This window comes from Panthera uncia (genome assembly GCF_023721935.1).
Source record: "Panthera uncia isolate 11264 chromosome C1 unlocalized genomic scaffold, Puncia_PCG_1.0 HiC_scaffold_3, whole genome shotgun sequence".
NCBI classification, from domain to species: Eukaryota; Metazoa; Chordata; class Mammalia; order Carnivora; family Felidae; genus Panthera; species Panthera uncia.
The window spans coordinates 75442406-75462972 of NW_026057584.1; the positions used below are offsets into that span (position 1 = coordinate 75442406).

Sequence of the window (20567 nt, forward strand, 5' to 3'; positions counted from 1 at the left end):
GGGAGAGAGCCTGGGAGTACAGAAAAGACAATTAAAAAGACTGCCAAATAGCAGCAGAGAGCAGATTGAAGTTTGAAAGCATCCAGTTCTAATGAGCCAAATCTGCAATGCTGTTTGCCTCTAGCAGCGTTCTCCCTCCTGGGAAAAGCAGCAGAGGGAGCAAGAGGGAGAGGTAACACAGGTTTTAGGAATTTGCTGGACTAGCAAAGAAGCAAAGGTTATTAATGAAGAGGCAAATCTCATGCTCCTCATTGGGAATGAAAATCTAACTCATTTGTAGCAAGGACGGCAAAAATGCTTGAGTCTTATCACTGAGGGGCACTTCCAAGGAAGTTGGGAAAGTAATTATTGTGAGTTCTGAGCCAAAAGCTAAAACTTTCAAGGAAATTAGAAAGATTCTCATTTCTCACCACCACCACCATCACTCCTGTGGAGACTACAGGAATGGGAAGAAGCAAAACCTAAATGAGACCAGAAGACTCTTATCAGAGGACTGCTACAAAGTGAGCAACTTTGTGACTGTGTGTGCACGTGTGTGCGTGTGTGCGTGTGTGTGTGTGTGCGCGCACGCGCGGGCGCATGCTGGGGAAGGTGGGCTGGACATTACCACTAATACAAAAAAAGTGGTAACTGTCTAAAGTTTTATGCATTTCTAAGACATTAGGGTCACTCATTTTTGTTTTTCATTTTTTAAATCTTATTTACTCATCTTGAGAGAGAGCGTGATCAGAGCAGGGGCAGAGAGAGAGAGACAGAGGATCCCAAACAGGCTCTACACAGTGTCAGTGCAGAGCCCTATGTGGGGCTCGAACTCACGAACCATGAGATCACGACCTGAGGCAAAATCTAGATCCAGACGCTCAACTGACTGAGCCACTTAGGTGCCCCAGGGTCACTCACTTTTAAATAAACTACAAGAGAACCTACTAGAAAAAAATGTATTTTGTTTATTACACAAAGTTTGAGGTTCCTAAATCATTCCTCTACCAGGTAAGCACACGCCTTGCTTTTTAATCAAATCCCAACACTTCCCATTGGTACAATACAGTTGTTTGTAGGGCAGAGGTGGCCCCTCCACCTCTCTGACCTCTCACTCTACTCCCACACTGTTCACTCTGCTCCAACTACCTCTGCCTCCCTTTAGGAATAATTCAAGCTGATTCCCAACTTAGGACCCTTTATTGCTATGCTGTTCCCCCAGACAGGCCTAGGAGGGCCTTCTTGACAGTCAGGCCTCTGTTTAAGTGTCACCTCAGAGAGAACTCTTCTGTCAACCTTCAGTGCCCTGAGATGCACCCTTTATCCCATCACCTGGTTTTGTATTCCATCACCTGTTTTATTCCTGACACATTTTACCTCATAACATCTTATTTTTCTTGTTTTGCCATCCACCTCCCCCATTTAATATGACCCCCGTGAGGAAAGGGATTCTGCCTGTCTTAGCCACCACCATATGACCAGCATTTCAAATACTAGCAAGCACACAATATACATTTAATTATTTGTTTGATGAATGAATGAATGATAGGCACTTATATTTTAATGCTAAATATGATGGAAAGTAACACTGAGTATATGGTTTACTCATCAGACTGTGTACCAAAAAACATGAGAGATAAAAATTATATTGCTTCTCTCTCAAAACATCCCAAAATATCGTATCTATCTTATTCTAAGCAATAAAATATATGAGAAAGTAAGTTTGACCGTGAATGGAAGGACAGAGGAAGAAACACCCTTGAAGATGAATCTAAATACATCTCAGTGAAGATATAAATGATCAAAATGACACAAAAATGTTTATCTTATTTTTACTAACCTCAGGGAGGTCTGGAAATATAGGTAGATTTTACAGAATTTGAACAGTGTGGGATTTAATTAGTTAGGGCATATACATAAACAAAATGTCAGACAAATTTTCCACAAAATAACTCTACAAATTATGAGTAATGTTTTTACTGTTTGTCTTGCTATATAAGATCTAGAAACATACTTAATTAAGAGGCTAAGAGGAAGCAGATCTTAATCTCTTCTCCATAAAAGGCAATCTCAAAATAAGAAATTCAGTCTCTAGTCAAGTTTTCACACACTCTATGGAAAGTATTCTCTGCCAGTTCAGTGTTACCAAAAAAAAAAAAAAAAAAAAAAGCAAAACAAAACAAATAAACAAACAAAAATCAGGGGAGGAAATGTTAAAATCTGAACTCTTAATGAATAATTTAATGTACAAAACTCCTAAAGACCTTATGTAGGGCATTATTTATTAACAAATTCTTCTGAAATCTGATGAAGAAAAATCAGTTAATACACAGGTATATTTTCAAAACAGTATTTTCAAAACATGTTATTATTCTATTAACATGCCCATGTAGAAGCCAAAACTGAAAAGATTAATGAACAAGGAAACCTCTAACGAACCCAAATGGAGAGATGTTCTACAGAATACCTGGACTATACTCTTCCGGTACATCAAGGACAAGAACACAATAGTACGGTTGAAGAAGTATTCCATCTTGAGACTAAGAAGACAAGTAAACAAATGAAGGGCAAAATCCTTAAACTGATGTTGAAGGGAGGTGCCCAGATAGCTATGCAGGAAATTACTAGAACAGATGAAATTTGAACATAGACCCTGAGCTAAATGACAGCATTCTAACATTGTTAAATTTCCTATTTTTTTAATTGTACCATGATTCTTTAGAAAAATTTTCTCATTCTTCAGGAACACAAACCAACTAGGGATAAACAGGAAAAAATAGATGGATGGATGGATGGATCGATCCATCGATCAATCTATCAATTGACTGGCCTAATGAAAAATTTCAAAGACTGTCAAGCGAAACAGAAACTTCACTCATGTCAGTGATTAGAATAACAATAAGTAACTAGTAAACAGATGTGTCAAAGATAGAACCATATGCTATAAGACATAAATCAATAAAAATCACAACATCTGCTGTTTTAAGTTCTAACAATATATTATTTCAATAGATGAAACCTTATAAAAATTGAAATTGAAATATAAAGATTTATTGAAGTAAAAACTAAATATAAAGATTTATTCAATAAAATATACCACGACATCATTTCAATTATAAGTTAAAAACATAATTGGAGGATTTAAACCACAAAACAGTCCACAGACATCAAATTCCAGACATAGATTGATAAGTTAAATCTTTACTCACTGTCCTTAAAAATTTTAATTTTTAAACTGAAACACTAATAATAATAAAATAATAGTAATACAACATGCAGCTTTGGGATGGTTATTACATCATTCTTACTTTATAGAGAAAGAAAAGAAGCTTATAGAGATTAAGTATCTTGCCCAAAATTTAAACAGTAGTCTGTGACAAATGTTCAACGATTATAAGAGCCTGCCTTCTCTTGCTCCTTGGACAAAACTTTATGCCAGGATGGGAATTTTTTCTTTATGTAACACTTCCAATCTTAGTATAAAGCTTGAACATGTCTATATTACTGCCAATGTTACTTTCAAAATTCCTATAGTTTATATATAATAATTAGCACCTTAAGGTGGAGAATGACATTGGTAGAAAAAACTCAAAGCTAAAATATTTCTTGCTTTTTCATTACTTGTAGAAAGGGCAAAATTCAAGATACACACACATACATGTATACCTGCACTTATTACATGTGTGAGTGTGAGTGTGAGTGTGTGTGTGTGTGTGTGTGTGTGTGTGTGCGTGCACATGCATGCGTGCTCATCTAGATATTATATTGGTTTCAGGCATGTAGTAGGATCCAAATCACTGGGCAATACTCAGACCCCAAATAATGCGCTCTGATTTCTTGTTTATTTCCTTTGCAACCTGTCTCTCCTCACAATGCAGCAAACTGTGACTATTTGGGACATACCAATATTAAAGTGCATCTTAAGGAATGACATACAGGACATAGCTATACCAAAGCAGAAAAAGAAGAAAAACCTCTTTTAAAAATTTTTTTGGTCAAGGTTCAGCTGAGGAAATCTACTGACCCACTTTGAAATTAAAATGCTGTTTTAGCACAGACACACACAGGGAATTTTCCACTGAGGTTGCACATAGTAGCATATCAAAGCTCTACCAATGACACCCGAATCACCATCCCCAAGGCAAGAATATGCATGCTGCATTTCGGCAGCTCACTAATTACCCCGAATTTATCTTAACCTTAAATCTTTAAAGAAAAATTATGATTATAGGAAATCCAAGTTTGCAATTAAACTAGAATATCATAATCATTTCTAGGAGTCATCTCAGTTTCTTTCTTTCTTTTTTTTTTTTTTGCAGTATTCCTGACTTATCATTACATATGCAATCATCATAACAGTAATCTTCACTTTCAAAGTGGTATCAACTTAATATTACGAAGACATAAGAGACAAGTCATTACTTTCATTATCGTGAACTGAGACATTTCGACCAATTCATGACAGATATTGTGCATGTAATATAATGTTATTATGGAACAAAGAAATTTGATGACATATCCATGTTTTTACTCACCAGTTGTTTCCACAATGCCTTCTAGGATGACGACAATCTCGAACTGTTCACTTTGCATGCTTCGCTGGGATAGGTCATAAAAGGGGCTTTTGGCATCGATCACGTGGCAAATTGTGAGGGGGGAAACAAGAAAAAGTTGATCTGCCCCTGTACTAAAACCTACATCCAGTTCAAGTTGGTCAAGGGGAAGGAACTCACCCTCAGGTGTCTGCCGAGACTAGACAAGCACACAGAAAAAGAGAAGAAATCACCACTTGTACTGAAATTTTCAAGGCAGCCCAACAGTAATTTACATCATTGCCAACATTCTGCACTATCAATCATCTGCAACAAAATCCAAACAAATCATTATGCAGCTATGTTCTAGCAAATGGGCCGAAATCCCACATAGCTCATGGGGAACATACATGCATTATTTATAATATACGACTTACTATAATTACCATTCCCTAACTCATGAGCTTTGGAGAAATGCCTGGTCCAACAATGGCTGTTAGCACAAACTGTGGAACTGAGTGTACATGGCTACTGCCTGACATAAATCACTCCAGGATAACTCACTGCATGCCAGATTTGTTTTCCTCACAAAGCAAATAAGTAAGCAATTCTTTGGAAGTTTGTTGAAGCTGGAAAAGGTTGATCATAATTTAAGAAGAGATTTATTGCATCGTTACAAAGCAAAACAACAATTTTGTTTTTCTAGGACTTTTGTAAGGTAACAAATCGATATAAACTTTTATATTAAAGTGAAAATGTTATCATATTATGTATCCGACAGCTCACATAATATAAAGAAAAGGCACATGCTGTTAGCTGATGGCTTTCAAACTCCTAATAGTATACTGTATTAAAGTCTTTAGCTCTCTATTTTATGAATTTTAAAACACACTGTAAAAATTGTGCCAAATTGAAGTTTTTTAATCAAAATGCAATTAGAAATCTATACTGGGTAAACTTACAATTTACCAAAACTTTCATAAGTTGGTGGCATTCAGTATAAGTAGAAATCATCATAAAACTTAAATTGCTTACATGATAACAGTCTGAAAGATTAATTGAAACTGACTATTAACAATTAGCAAACCATGCAAGTAAACTTCTTTCTGTTCTATTCATTCTCACTTTATTTTCCATATCTGTTCCTTAGAAGGATCATGTATAATAAAACATTTGTTTAATTTAAATGATGATGCCAGTAAAAAGGGTTAAATAGTTGCATACAGAAAAATGTGAGGGAAATGGGGCTTGGAAGAATCCAATATATTTAACAGACTCTGCCAAACTAATTTAACAAACAAAACAATCTGTAACACTGGTCTGTCCAATGAAGTGGCAATTTAAAGACAAAATCCTTACTTTCAGGGTTCCAAGAAATACAATGGCTTTTTATGTGGAATAAATGAGTCTGAAAACACTGAGAAATATGGTTTAGTAAGATGTCCTCTGTGGCAAAATGGAACCAAGCGAACGGTAGACTGTTAGGGCAGTGATTGCTGCCGAGTCTCGACGGCAAAATCAGTCAATTAGGCAGGCTACTTTGTATTTAGTGATACTCAGGAATTTTGTTTGTGTAGAAAAAATTCAATGAAATACTGAGCTATGACTTGTGAGCAGTTGAGGAGGAGAAGAAGAAGAGGAGGAGGAGGAGGAGGAAGAGGAGTAAGGGGAGGAGGAGGAGGGAAGAAGGGGAAGGTATTGGGGAAGGAGGGGGAGGAGGAAGAAGAGAAGAAAAGGGAATGGGAGGAGGAGGAGAAATAATAATCATAATCATAATCACCACAATAATAATAATGATTCTGACAAGAAAAAAATCTAGGGAAAAACCGTATAGTCCAAAAAATAAAAAGAGTAGTTCTAACAACCAATGTTGGAGAAAACGAGACATTTCTAAGCCAGTAGAGTTACCTATGCTTCTAAATTCATTCTCAAATTAGTAAAACATGAATGAGACTAGCACTGTTCCAACTATAGAAATGCATAACAAGTATTCATTAATATTACAAAATAAAAGCCAAAAACAAAACAAAAACGAATAAATACAAAAACCCTAAGTCATTGTTCTCTCACCTAGTAAGAAACAGGTGCTATATAAACACAAGGTGGTATTCTGGTGTTTATAATTAGTGAACAGAATTTAGGTCGTTTCACTAACTATTCTAAGCTCTGCTTTTTCTGTACTAAATGAAAACGTTCCCAAAAATACTTCGTTAAGAACTCAATTCTCCATTTATTTTAAAATAATTCTCCCCCAAAAGATGTTTTTTCTAATTTTTATGTATATAAATCAAAACTAAAATTAATATATTATATAAAATTAATCCCTTCCTTTTTATACCTGTGCCCCATTCTAAAAGGCTGTAATCTATTAACTTTTATATTCTCTGATCATTCAACAAACCATAAAGGGATGTGGCCTAAAAACAAGCTTTCAGGAGAATGCCAACCTAGAATAAGAAATATTCCATTTTTAGCAAATCAGTTAATTCACATAGAGGTAATTTAGAGTGAAATACATAGGAGTCTGTTCCGTTCAGACTCCATACATGTTCTGATTTTAAAAATTTGTTCAAAATTATACCTATGTATAATTATACCTATGTTCCCCCTCCCCAAATGCTTTATATGCTATCCAAGTCATAGAAGAAACAAAGTTGACAACTGTACCTATTATGTGACACTATGTGGAAAGTAACACTTTCCTTACTTTGAAAGATGTTTTCCATGCTTACATATTTTTCAGATAAAATTCCCTGCATACTCATTGAAAATTATTTTCCAGTGAATGCCATATAATTTAACCTTTCTTTAAATTGCTCTGAGACACCATAGGTATCCACAATTTTATCCTTTGGGTCTTCTTCCTTCATGGTAGGCCAACAAATATTTCAACTATGAATATGCTCACCTCCCTGATTTTTGTTCACTTCTCTAACCCTGTGATAGACTGGGAAGCCTATCAATCACTGTGAAGTAAATAGAAAGATGTTCTATTTAGAGGAGTGAAGGGTGTGGTTTGAGTATGGCAGGTGCTTACAGTACTGCAATTGAAGTCTGAGCTCCTGGCTAGAGCAAGGTTATCTTATCAGTGCTCAGCCAAATACTTACAATGTTCCAGAAACCTACATACACTTACCAAATACATTTTCAGAAGCACACACATTTTACTATAGGCTTACAAGGAATTCTAATCTAGGCTTTTCTAATTCTGGTGCAATTCCAGAGATTTTTCTGGAACAAAGAGGGGAAAAACCCTATGTTAGTTCTAAGTCTCTCAACTTGTATAAGTGGAGTGAGAGAACTTTTGTTCAAGGAACTGTGATATACACATGTAAGTGAAAAAGGAAATACAGAAAAGAGTTAGGTATGTGCCTTCATAAAATTAAAATGTGCTCTCTCTCTTGAGAATATGATAAATGAGTAGCATTGATATTCCATCAGTTTCAAGTTTTCTTATTTAGCTATCAATTACCATATTTCACCCAGGAATTTTTGTAACAGGCAAAAAAATTGTAGATAAAAATCAAGCTAACCTTTCTTTACTATGTCACCTTAAGAATTTTGAGAAGAAATCCTTCATTAATAGAGCAGTTTGCTTATGGTCCACATTATTTCCTTTAGCTCTACAAACCTCCTAATCCTAAAGGGAATGCAGAACCATGATCATTTCCTAGATAAAAATGTATAAATAAATATAGTCAGGATCAATAATAATTAAAAATAATTGCTAGAGACTAAGATTGATATTAGTAAATTGTTAAAATTTCTAAAAATCTGATAACTACGGTTAACTTTTTCTGATGAAATAATCATTTAGAATCATAAAATGATTCAATAAGAAAGTGAGAAAGAGGTCCAAAAAAAAAAAAAAAACAGTTCATGGAAAATTTGAAATTCTCAAAAATTTAGAACTCAGTTTAAAAACACAAGGACCTGAGAATGACTTCCATAAAACTTTTATTCTCATTTGCATGGAATTTTGGGAAGAAAATAGGCACCTTTCTGCCATTTTAAAGCCTTTCTGGTTGACTGCATTATAACAAATTCTGAGTTAAGAAAAAAATTAAAGAAATCTAAGGCTTAAAGTTTAAGTTTACTGTACAAAAATTATAAGTAGAACATGTAGCAATAATTTCTAAGTTATCCTTCAGTATAAAAATTTTGCTATTTAAAAGTAGTATTTTTATGATATACATTTTAATTATATATAAAATGACTCTGAACTCCCATAAAGTCTAAAAGAGACCTACAAGATAATCAATTACAAATTCTGACTAAAAGTGGAAGAGATTCAAAAGTCACAGATGCCTGAAAGGGACTATCAATGTCATGGACTTTATAGACAAATAGTTTTCATATTACAGATGAAGACTGTTGAGTACATGTCCAAAGACACACTACATGCACACGTGCACACACACACACACACACACACACACATACACAGAGCTCTGAGATGTACATTTAGAACTGCCCTGGCAGACCTACATTTGGCCATCCTCCTCTGAGAGATTTGCGACCAGTTGTCCACATTCATTCAACAGGAACACACTGCACCAATACAATCAATCTCTTTGCAGCCTTTCTCCCATCTCTCCAACCCATAACAGTGTTCTAATTATAACCACTGTACTCTTTCCTAGCTCGGAGGGAGGCTAGGGGAATTTTGAAAAGAACATTTAATCACTACCATCTGATTCATGAGATGTTCCTCTATCATATTCCAAGGCTTGTCCAGTGCCCGACTACCTTCGACAAGTCCCCACTGGAAAAGGCCAGTGGTTAGGAAAGGAAAAGAGACAAAAAGAGGCTAAGACGGAGAGAGCAAGCCCTTCTGGCCTCCAGCCTCCTGCCATTTTATCTGTAATTTCATTTCTCCTCTTTAAAACATGCAGTGTGTGTGTGTGTGTGTGTGTGTGTGTGTGTGTGTGTGTGTGTTGTGTGTGTGTTGTGTGTGTGTGTAGAATATATGCTGAAGACACAAAGAACGTAAAATGAGGTCGGAGTGCTATCTGCAAGCTAAAATTAGGAAATAAGCCAAAAGCAGGTACAAGAATAAGCAACAAAAATGTCCTGTGACTCGAAGCAGTTCTGGCAATGGTTTTGGGACTCAGATCAAAATTCAAGTCCGGTACAGGAGAGTGTGGACCTGACCTAGAATTTTTTCTGGACTGTCTATAACTACATTGCACATTTCTTCTGGCTCCATAAGCTTGAACTCCTATCAATACTCGGGTAGAAAAAATATGACCAACATCAAGCCTTAAATAAAAATTTTTAATGCTGAGATAATCATCCATAAATATGTTTATTTTTATGACAAGAAAGTACCTGATAGAATGGAATGGAATTTGTCTTGTAATAAATTGTGTGAGGTTTTTATACCATTCAAATGGAAGGAACAGGTTTATAAGTCCTTGAGGGCCTTTTATGGAATTTATAACTGTGGACAGAATTTGTAACCCTACATGCACATTTCCCCTCCTACTCACCAAACACCCTCAAATCCACCAAATGCTTTTTCCTACTTCTCTTTATCATTTGTTCTTACCTACTGCTGTTTATTTGTGGGTCTTTATGTCCCTTATTTCTGTTCACACTGTTCCCCTGAGTACAAGCCACTCTGTACTTTTCAGGAACCATATTAAAAATAAAACAAAACAAAGCAAACAAAACAACATATCACTACTACTTTTTAAAAGAATGAGAATTCTGCTTAAAAAAAACAAAAACAAAACAAAACAAGTCCTGTACCTATTGGAGAATTATTGTACTTGTGTTGAAGAAAGCAAAGCTAGGCCAAGTAGGAACTGTGCTTTCTTTTTAAAGACATAATGAATCCACCTAAAAAAAAAAAAAAAAAAAAAAAAACCACAACAACAACGATTATAGGATCTAGCCCCTAGAATTCTGGGGAACTCAGTCTTAGGCTTTTTGAATATTTTTACTGATAGTTTGTATAATATTCAGAAGAACAGTGTTTATTAGATATTCATTTGTGGATTTAATTTTTTAAAAGGAGGTGACTAATTATCTCAAGATCAAAACAAAATTGGCCAAGTCCAATTGGTGGAAAAAGTCAGTCATACAAAATAAAGTCACATAGAGGCAAACACATAATTGCATTTCAGTGCAAGGTATGAAATGAAGACAAATAATAATAAATATATGAAAAAAAAATCAGCAATCATGTGGTCCAGAAATCATTGTGGTTAAAAGATTAACAAAAGGTTAGGACATGTGAAGAGGATGAAGAACTTATTGGTTTAAAAACAACAATTTTGTTTTTATTGCATCTGAACTTGCTCACGTTCATATGGGGAAACTAGACAGCATCCAAACTGAGTATCCATAGAAAGAAAATTTTATTTATAAAGGTAATACAAAAAGAATATATATGATACATCAGAAGGTGATTGCACACCAGTACCTTTCAATTAGTGAAAGTTAAGGGTTGCATAGCTGCTCTCCTAGGAAAGAGAGATAATTATAGGGGCGCCTGGGTGGCTCAGTTGGTTAAGTGTCTGACTTCGGCTCAGGTCATGATCTCGCGGTCTGTGAGTTTGAGCCCAGCATCAGGCTCTGGGCTGACAGCTCAGAGCCTAGAGCCTGATTCAGATTCTGTGTCTCCCTCTCTCTCTGCTCCCCCCCCCCACTCACACTCTGTCTCTCTCTGTCTCTCAAAGATAAATAAATGTTAAAAAATTAAAAAAAGAAAGATAACTATATGCAATGAATAACAATATGAAGAAATACAATTACCCTTCTGTGAGAAAAATGTATCCTTATTTCTACATTTCAAAATATGTATCCAATAATAATTGCTTTTAAATTTACTTTATGTAAATATAGTTTGACTGGGTGCCTATAATAAACACATGATGGCTTCTGAATAATAAGTTAGTGAATTATTGAATAATGTATCAAGAAATATTATTTAAATCTTCCCTAACAAGGTGTACGTCAAGGGCAGTCAACTATTAGTGTTAGATTTATAGAAAAGAGTGAGATTTCTGTATCCTTTAAATCCAACACTAAATTACAGGGTCCAGAGTTAGAGCCATCAGCCTCAAGTTTAGGAATTTTTATTAAAACTTTCAACTGGAAAATACATTAATTTAACATGAGCAGGCTATGTATTAGTTCCTATAGTGTAGTTTTCTTTTTTTTAAAGAAAGGTACCTAAAATAAATTGAAAATTCAAAAAAAAAAGAAAATTCAAATAAAACATTAATATGGAGAGAAGAAGAGGAAAAGAGAAAATATCCATTTTAAAAGAACTTTCTGTAGCTACATTTATTAAAAAAATTATACATTTTAAAGAATAACTTTCAATTATATCCTTTAATTTTTATTTAATATGTCCTTTTTTTTTCTGAGAAAAAAACCAACCACTGCAGGCATGAAGTTGGAAGATGCATATTTGAATACCGAAATAAATTGCAGTATTTGCAAGGTGGAAAGACAGGAACAGAGTTGAAATAAAATTTTGCTTTCCCATAGCGGTGTGTGGTTGGCTCAATAGATAGAGCATGTGACTCTTGATCTGAGGGTCCTGACCTCAAGCCCCATGTTGGGGTTAGAGATTACTTAAAAAAAATTTGCTTTAATATAAGACAGAGAAGTTTTATAAAAAAAAAAAAGAACTTTAATCAAAACTTAGAAAATTAAAAAGTATGCATGTAAAATTCATAGTAGCAAGGATAAGAAAGACATATCCATGTTCTTACTGTCTTCCCAAAAACAGAAATTACTTTACAGTCATTAAATAATACTAATACTGAAAAATAAGTTTTTATTCAAAAATAAGGAAACAATAGAAAAATATAAATTAAATTAGATAATAGAAAGAACACAGACTAGAATTATCATTGATGATTATGTTTTTTGTTGCCTTAAGATTCCAAATTTCTCTGTATCAAAAAAATACATCTTATATTTAAAATGTCACACAGGGGTTAAAAGAGGAAGCTAAATATGTGTAATAATATTTAACAAGAAGACTGCATAAGACTGATATCAAAGCATTTTAGTTATTACTTGAAGATTATGGTACAGCTCCTCTTTCAAAATATAGTTGGCTGTCTTAGGTCACTTCATCTCAGTCCCTAAGAGAAAATGAGAGTAACTTATTAAGGGCAAATCTCCCCTCTAATTTTGTTGAATGTTATTAGTTCCCTAATAAAACAGGACTCCTTTTTAATGAAGTCTAAGGAACTGACAAGAAATATGAGAATTCATTTTAATTACCATGGCTACAGGAAAAATCAACTCAAACAAACTACACTAATTGGCTGGCTAAAGAGCTGACCAACCCACATCACAGAAAGCAGGACATTTCACCAAAATTTTGTTGAAGTATAAACTGACACCACATGTCAATTATTTTTACTTCTAACACTGATCTCTTCTAGCAAATCATAAGAATTTTATAAGAATATTAGGTATATTAATTTAAACAGATGTTGTTTTATCACCTTGTGTTAATATAGCACCCTGATCCAAATTTGCCAATGCCATACATTTTTTATTATTATTATTTTTAATCAGGACACTCCTTAAGGTATATGTGGTACATGACCTTTGCGTAAAAATTACCAGTGTCCTGAACCACTATTAGACTGGATACTTCAGATTCATTGTACCTTTGTAAAAACAAAACAAAACAAAACAAAACACACACACACACACAAACAACAACAAAAAACTGATACGTAGATTAATTCTAATTATTCTTGCTTTGTTAAAATTTCATAAAGCCTAGAAACATCTAAAATATGTTGCCTCCAAAGACACTTGTTTTAATAAATGATTTTATATATTTGAAAAACTAGAGAACAGCAATAAGTGACCTTTAAAGCCTAATTTTATATTTCTAATATCCAATCAACATGGCAAACTATTCTTCAGTAAGACTCTCAAAGTGTCACATAAACATGAATTCCTTGACAGAGAAGTTTGCACTATATGAACGAGGTTTTCCTGTCTTCCAGGTAGCTTACCTAAAGAGATTATACATCTTGATCTATTCATACAAAGAGGCACATGCAAATAACATCACTGCAATAAACACGTCTGCAACACAACTGCTGAGCCTAATCCACACAACTCACTTTAATACAACATGCTAAGTTATACAAAAGTATGCAGTTCACTGGAGCAAATGCAAAGAACATGATTTCAAATGATTGATTCAGTTATCTTAATGAATAGACACATCAAAACAAAGTTGAAAGTTTGCCACTAATCTGTGCAGAAGTTAGTATTTGTTACTGTCCATGGCATAGTAAATACATGTAATGATGTGGACTGACTGGACAACTGAGCTAAGTTAACTCTAACACTTTACTGAGCAACATGATGAAAAGTAATTAGGGTTAAGATCTTATAAATAAATAATGAAAATGACACAAGAGCCAAACTTTTTAAAAGCACTTTTAACTACAATGTAAGTTGAGGCTGTTTAAAACAATACACTTGCAGGGTGGAATTGAAATTTCAAAGGCAAAATTTCAACTTAAAGATTTACCAGATTTCATTTTATTAATGCTAAGTTCTGAATCTGGCTATGGTTCTCTATGCAATCTTAGACAACTTTTTAAAGATTTTATTTGAAGTCATCTTTTTCAATTTATGAACATTTGAAAACTACCTAAGGCAAATACCTCAAAAAGTTGAATTGGAAAAAAAAAATTGTTGAATTAAATGACACATGGAGAGAGAACTGAGCTTTTTATTCCTCATTCCCAGGCTCTAACTGGGTGAGTGATTAGGGTGGGCTTCTCGTTTGTACTGGTGCCCTCTAAGGACTAGATGGACTTTGCTTTAATAAACACTCCATGTGCAATCTGTTCTAGCATTTACACTACTGATGGTAAGAAGCAATCTTCTTTAATGGATGCTGAAAAGCTTCAAGTGAAATCTGTAATTGACAAAGGTTTCACAGAAACGGGCAATTAAGAATAAAATTAAGGAGACGCTCTACAGGAAAAGCACTCAAGTTTTCACAGAATACTACTACTCCAGGAAAATATTTAGTAAAAATAAAAATATAAAAGGACCAAGTGTTGTTTCTTCCACATTATTAACTACTTCTGAGGTCACTGCACTTGTTAAAAAGATGACCACAGAGTTAATGTTAGCCTAAAGAAATAATCCACCTGCTAATACTCTTAGGAGGAAAAAGAAGAAAAAGTAAAGAAAAGCCTTAAGTGAAAGTTAAGGCAAGTTCAAAACCGATTTCTTCAAAATAAAAGCTGCTCGGTTTTAGTACCTCAAGATTGGTGGAGTAGTGTATTGACAACAAATCAAAAACTCTTTAAAGAGCGCAGCGGTAAGGGTAGGGAGAACAAGGCACTCTAGCTCAAGGCTCCAGGAGCCAACACCACTGCGTAAGTGCTACTAATCCAGAAAGTGATAAAGACACATCCGAATTATTAATATAAGTAAGAGCACGAGAGTGAATGGCAAAGGAACAGAAGTCAGCTGTGCTCTCATTGCCCAACCCTCCACCTCTTGCCTTTCCCCCACCCAGCGCCCTCTAGGAGGTTTACCTGTGTGATAGGTTAGACTAAAAGTCTGGGCATAGTTCTCAGGTGAGCCAATCTCCGCCTTTGAGGGTTGGCGGGAGCCTGGTGAGAAGGGGCGGATAACACTTACTTTGAGCAGCTTACAGCGGATCTGCGCGGAGACCATGTGGCTGTTGCGCAGGTTGCCCACCCGGAACATGAGCGTGAGTTTTCCGTCCCTCATGGAGATCACCGCGTGCTCGCTAAACATCAGGGTCTCCGCGCGCTTCTTGGGCTGGGACATCTTGATGAACATGCAGCCGATGAGGAAGGCGTCCACGATGGAGCCCAGAATGGACTGGAAGAGGAAGAGGATGATGCCCTCGGGGCACTTGTCGGTGATGTAGCGGTAGCCATAGCCGATGGTAGCCTCGGTCTCGATGAAGAAGAGGAAGGCGGAGGGGAAGTTGTAGACATTGGCCACGCAGGGCGTGTAGTTGCCGACGTGGGCTTTGTTCAGGTCGCCCCGAGTGTAGGCGATCACCCACCACATGGACGCCATGAAGAGCCAGGCCACGGTGTAGGTGAGGATGAAGATGAAGAGGTTCCAGCGCCACTTGAGGTCCACCAGGGTGGTGAAGAGGTCCGAGAGGTAGCGGCTCGTCTCGCTGCCCAGGTTGCCGTGCTGCACATTGCACCGGCCGTTCTTGTCCACGAACCGCTGCCGCTTCTTCTTGGGTACAAGCTGCTGCTGCGGGCCCTGGCCCGGCCCCTGGGGCTGCAAGCCCGACCCGCTGGACGAGGTGGTCACTACCTGGTAATCGTCCCCAAATTTCCTTCGGAGTGCAGACATAATACGGAGGGGCGAGCCAGATTCAAACGCGAAGCGAAGGCGCAGGGGCCGAGCGCTGCAAATCAGCACCAATGAGGAGGTGGGGGTGGGGGAGAATGGGGGGACAAAAGCGAGCGCGCCAGGGGTGGGGGGCGCACCCGGCCGGGAGCTGCGCTCTCTGCCCCCTGCGGACTCCTCTCCTCCCCTGGGACAGAGGCTTTCTCTCCAAGCTGAGTCTTAAAACAAAAAAAGTGTTCTCGCGCACTCAAGGCAGGAGGGATGCAGGGACCAGGAACCCAAGCGCAATTTTGCCTCCAAGGTTTTCGAGGCTTCTCTTTTTTTCCCCCACCATCGGCATCCCGGGCCACCTCTTGCCTTGCCACAGCCCTCCTCTGCGGCAGCACTCCCAAACTGACTTTTAAAATTAATGAGTTGACCGGCGAGTCCCACCCCACCTGCCAACTCGCCAGGCTGCCGAAACTGCGCTACCTGCTCGGACCAGACCCTCCCCCCCTCCCCGCCGCTACCCGATCGCCCGCCCCCCGGAACAGCTCCCGGCTCCCCCCCGCCCGGCACTCCCGCCTCCTATCTTTTGGCCAAAATCCCGCCCAGAGGCATGTCTGCCGGGCACTGGTGCAACACCCCCCACCCACGCCCTCCGGGCTCTGAGTCCCCCGCTCCGGACTCCAGAGACTCTCCCGCCTGGCGTCCGCGGGCCGCAGAGTTTCCGCGGGCGCCCCCAGGGCCCTCCGACGGACTCTCAAAGGCCCCCAGGCCGCCCCCGCGCACAGCCGAGACGCGGCGGTGCGCGAAACCCGAGCACTCACCCACCGGGAGGGGGCAGGAGGCGGCGCAGCGGGCGGCAGCGGCAGCCTGGCCTCGCGCTCGGCGCTCACGGCTGTTTTCCTCGCCCCCACTTTTCCTGGTGTACCACGGTGGGCACCGATGCAGGTCCCCCAAGCTCCGCACCTCCCTGAGGGCACCACGCTGCCCCCACCAGCAGGATCCTGGAGCGCCCGCACGGACTGACTTGGGCGCGGGACTTGAGGGTTCCTTGGCGCTGTGCTCTCTTAGCAGGCGACGGCGGTGCTGCCGTAAGGGGTTCGAGCCTCGAGCTGCTGGTCAGACTTTCAGGTTAAATACGAGCGCCGCTTCGGCTTTTCTTCTGCTTCACGGTGCCTTCCTTTGCCTCTCCCCTCCTCGGTCCCCCTCTCCCTGTCCGCGCCTCGGTGGCTCCGGGTGGAAAATGCAAGGCGCGAGCAGGGGCGGCGGGAGAGCGGTGTATGCGCCGGTGCGTGTGATCAGCTGCAGAGCCGCGCTAGCCCCGCCTGTCCCTGCCTTCCCCCGCTGTTCCACCAGCCTGAATTGCACCTCCGCGCCTCAGTTGAGCCCGCAGTGTCTGACAGCTCAGGAAAAAGCGAACCCCTCCAATGAGGAGCAACCAAATCCGCTCCCAAACGCCAGCCAACTCTCCTTCCTCGCCCCCACCCCCACCCCGCATCAAGTCCAAAAGCCCCCAGCCAGCGGCAAATGCTGCACTCTCGAAGAAGTAACAATAGTCGCTGTAACTAGGACGCTCATTTAAACCGATGCGTGGATTTGGAGACACACCATAAACAGAGAACCCAACTGGCTTCACGACAAGCATGTTCAGAACTCAGAGTTGCAAGTAGCAGAGGGGGCCTTAGGACGGGAACAGAAAGGTAGGGAGACACTAGTAGGACGACTCACAGTCCTCCCTGAAAATGGCTCTATTAGAAATGCTTGCTTAGTATGTCTACAGTTAACGTGTGGCTGTAATGGAGGGAAGAAAGCCGGATTGTAAAGCGCCAGGCCTGGCAGTTAACTTAACGGAGAGGCAAAGTGAGGAAATAGTTAATATAGAGCCCATGTTATTCACCACATTTCATGTTTGTTTTAAAATGTCATTACATCTTATGACATATTCTATTCAGCCCAGATACATAAAATTGATTTTGTTGGAAAATCATCAAATCATGGTTTATAAAAGCAAAGGGATGCTGTAAGACTCCCATGCAAATGAAAATTAGTACATAACCATTCGACCAGTTCTCTGCCAATAGGTACTCCCTTCTACCTCTAGCCCTAAACCCTAGTGCTGGTAAGCCTTGCACCTCGTCAGCCATAAGTAGAGGACTCTCATTGTCCTTTGGTCTTTCACTGTCATTTGTCATCTATCCCGAGTTACAGAGTGTTCTCCTGCAGGCTCCCTGATAAGAGGTCAGTAACTCTGTTATTCTTTAGGATTACATAAGAAGGGACAGTGACACTATGGGACGTGGAAACTGCTGTGGGTCTGCAATCATAAGACCTGATTTGAATCCTGGCCTTGCCATTTACAAACTGTGTGACCTTGAGCAAGTAGCTAAACATCACTGAGACTCAGTCTTCTGCTCTGGAAAAACTGGGGGTGTTAACATTTTCCCAATGTTGGTATGAAAAAAAATAAACTATGCTTGCTGTGAAGGATCTTAGATACTGGGTTATAAAGTTGCAACAAGGCCAAGAGTTTAGGAATGAGTTTTGGGGGTTGGCCCCATGCTGTTACTAACACATATATTCTTTTCTCACTTCTGACTACTCTCTCCCTAAGACTCTATGCCCTTGCCAGGCTGACACCTTCAACTCCTGAAACCCACAAGGGTACAATCCCCATGCTTGCACCTTTGCCCTGTCTGTTCCCTCCTCCTGGAGTGTTCTTGCCCTGCTGTTCCATGTTGCTGGATCCTTCAGTCATTCAGCTTTCAGCCTGAATGTATCCTCCTCAGGGAGATCTTGGCTACCTCTCAGGTACCCCCATCACACCAGCTTGGTTCATCTTCATTTTACTTGTTTGTATTCTCCCAGCCACTGTCTTCTTCGGTTGTCTGTTTCTCTCCCTGCTCCATCGCGGTCCTGGCATGTAAACTCTATAGGAGCAAGAATTCTGTCTGTCTTGTTCACTGCTATGTCCCCGACACCCAGGACACCACCGGTCGCATACTACGACCACCAAAATATTTGTTGGATCAACAATATGTACCAATCTGCATCACTACAAACTCCACATACATTGAAACTCTGAGTAATACAGAACTAAAAGTCATCGCTAAATCAATTATATGACTTAATTAAAAGAATGTGTCCATTTTTAAAAAGTAATAGGTTCTGTGCTTGTTAGCTTTGGAACTGATATTCAATGAGCTGCCAAATCCCTTTGATTTTACTGCTGCAATAACTCTCATGATCTCCCCTCTCTTTACGAAACACTACTTTCTTCAAATCCCCATTTCATTTTAAGCCCCAAATCAAATGATTTTCTTGCCTTCAGTCTTTTACTCCTTCAAACTGTCCTAGAGAGTGTTACCAGATCTATGTCCTGAGAACCATAAGCGTAGCAGTGGAATGGAAACCAAAGAGTTCTCAGACTATTTCATTTCCAAACTTTTATGCATTCTCACTTTTCAAAAAACACTTCTCTATGAAAAACCTTTGCCATTTTCCAACAACCAAATTTATAAACAAATAACTTTATACTTCAAGAGACATGGTCTAGTCTAATCCTCTCCTTTAACAAAGAAGCAAATTGAAGCTATAAAGAGAAAATAAGTTGCTCAATGTCACAGAGTTCATGAGTGGAATCCTTGATTCCACTCCAGAATCTGGGTACTTTGCTATCCCCTACCAGATGCCTAGAAAGGAGTGTAGGATTCCTGCTTCACAGCCAGGGTCTTCTTCCACTATGTCATGCTTCTCCTATAGATTGAGATCAAAGGTCCTCCAAAATATGGCCTACTCTGTCTTTTCAAAATTATCTCCTACCTTCCCTTTGGTGTGGGCTCTGCTCCAGCCAACCTCGACTCTTAGCAGTTCCCCAAACATACTCTATGTTAACTTCATTTGCTCAACTACATTCTTGTCACATAAGTATCCATTTTTCTATCCCTGTAGAGTCCAAATCAGCATCACTAGTGTGTAGGGAATGGATGGATTTCTTCAGCTTTTACTTCAAGTGCCACTTCCTCCATGAAGCTGTATTTTATTCTGCCAGTAACAGTAATCTATCTCGTCTCAAATTTGGAATTTGAGTTCCAAATTCACCAAAATTTCCTCTATAAAATGGCAAGAACAGAGTGTCCACCTCTTAATATTTTGATACACCCAGTACTCCAGGTCTCCAGTTTTTCCTTGCTCATGGTAAATAATTAATAAAATTTTAGAGAGAACTAAAATTTGCTTAGCCCACTTTAATGTGTCAGTCAATGTGCTTGGAACTTCATAGTTTGTATTTATGTAGCTAGAATGACGGTAGAGTAGGGATTCTAAAACGTGCCCATTTCTGCCATTTTCAAGGTCCTTACTCTCTTAGAGAAACAGTAAGTACTGCCTGATAAGTTACATATTTTTCAGGAGCCCATCATGTCACACTTTAAATGTGACTGAGCCTTTAACCTGTTTGTGACATTGAGGCCAACTCCTTGAAAATGTTTAAAGATGAACCAAACTCTTCTTCCCCTGTCAGGACAGCTGCTTCCATGATGACGTTCTGGAGGGCAGCCAGCCCCACTGTGCTGAGGCCAGGCGGGATGTGTGGGGAATAGATGACAGAAGGCCACCTAATCAGGTGCTGTCTGATGAACTGAAGTAGAAATGCTGTAAACAGAACGGGTCAAAGGAAGGAGAGGCTCACAATTTTAGCCAAGGCCACAAAGCCAG

General features: G+C 39.0%; 1 protein-coding gene across 1 annotated transcript in view; it reads right to left on the reverse strand.

Annotated features, from left to right (window-relative positions):
* KCNJ3 (potassium inwardly rectifying channel subfamily J member 3) overlaps positions 1-15897 on the reverse strand; it is a 149311-nt gene extending 133414 nt beyond the window's left edge. Inside the window, exons 1-2 of the mRNA XM_049615628.1 lie at positions 15171-15897; positions 4515-4731 (exon numbers count right to left, since the gene is read on the reverse strand). Of these exons, the coding sequence (XP_049471585.1) occupies positions 4515-4731; positions 15171-15872 (919 nt within the window). The 5' untranslated portion in view covers positions 15873-15897. The remainder of the gene's footprint in view (positions 1-4514; positions 4732-15170) is intronic.
* Between the last annotated feature and the right edge of the window lie 4670 nt (positions 15898-20567).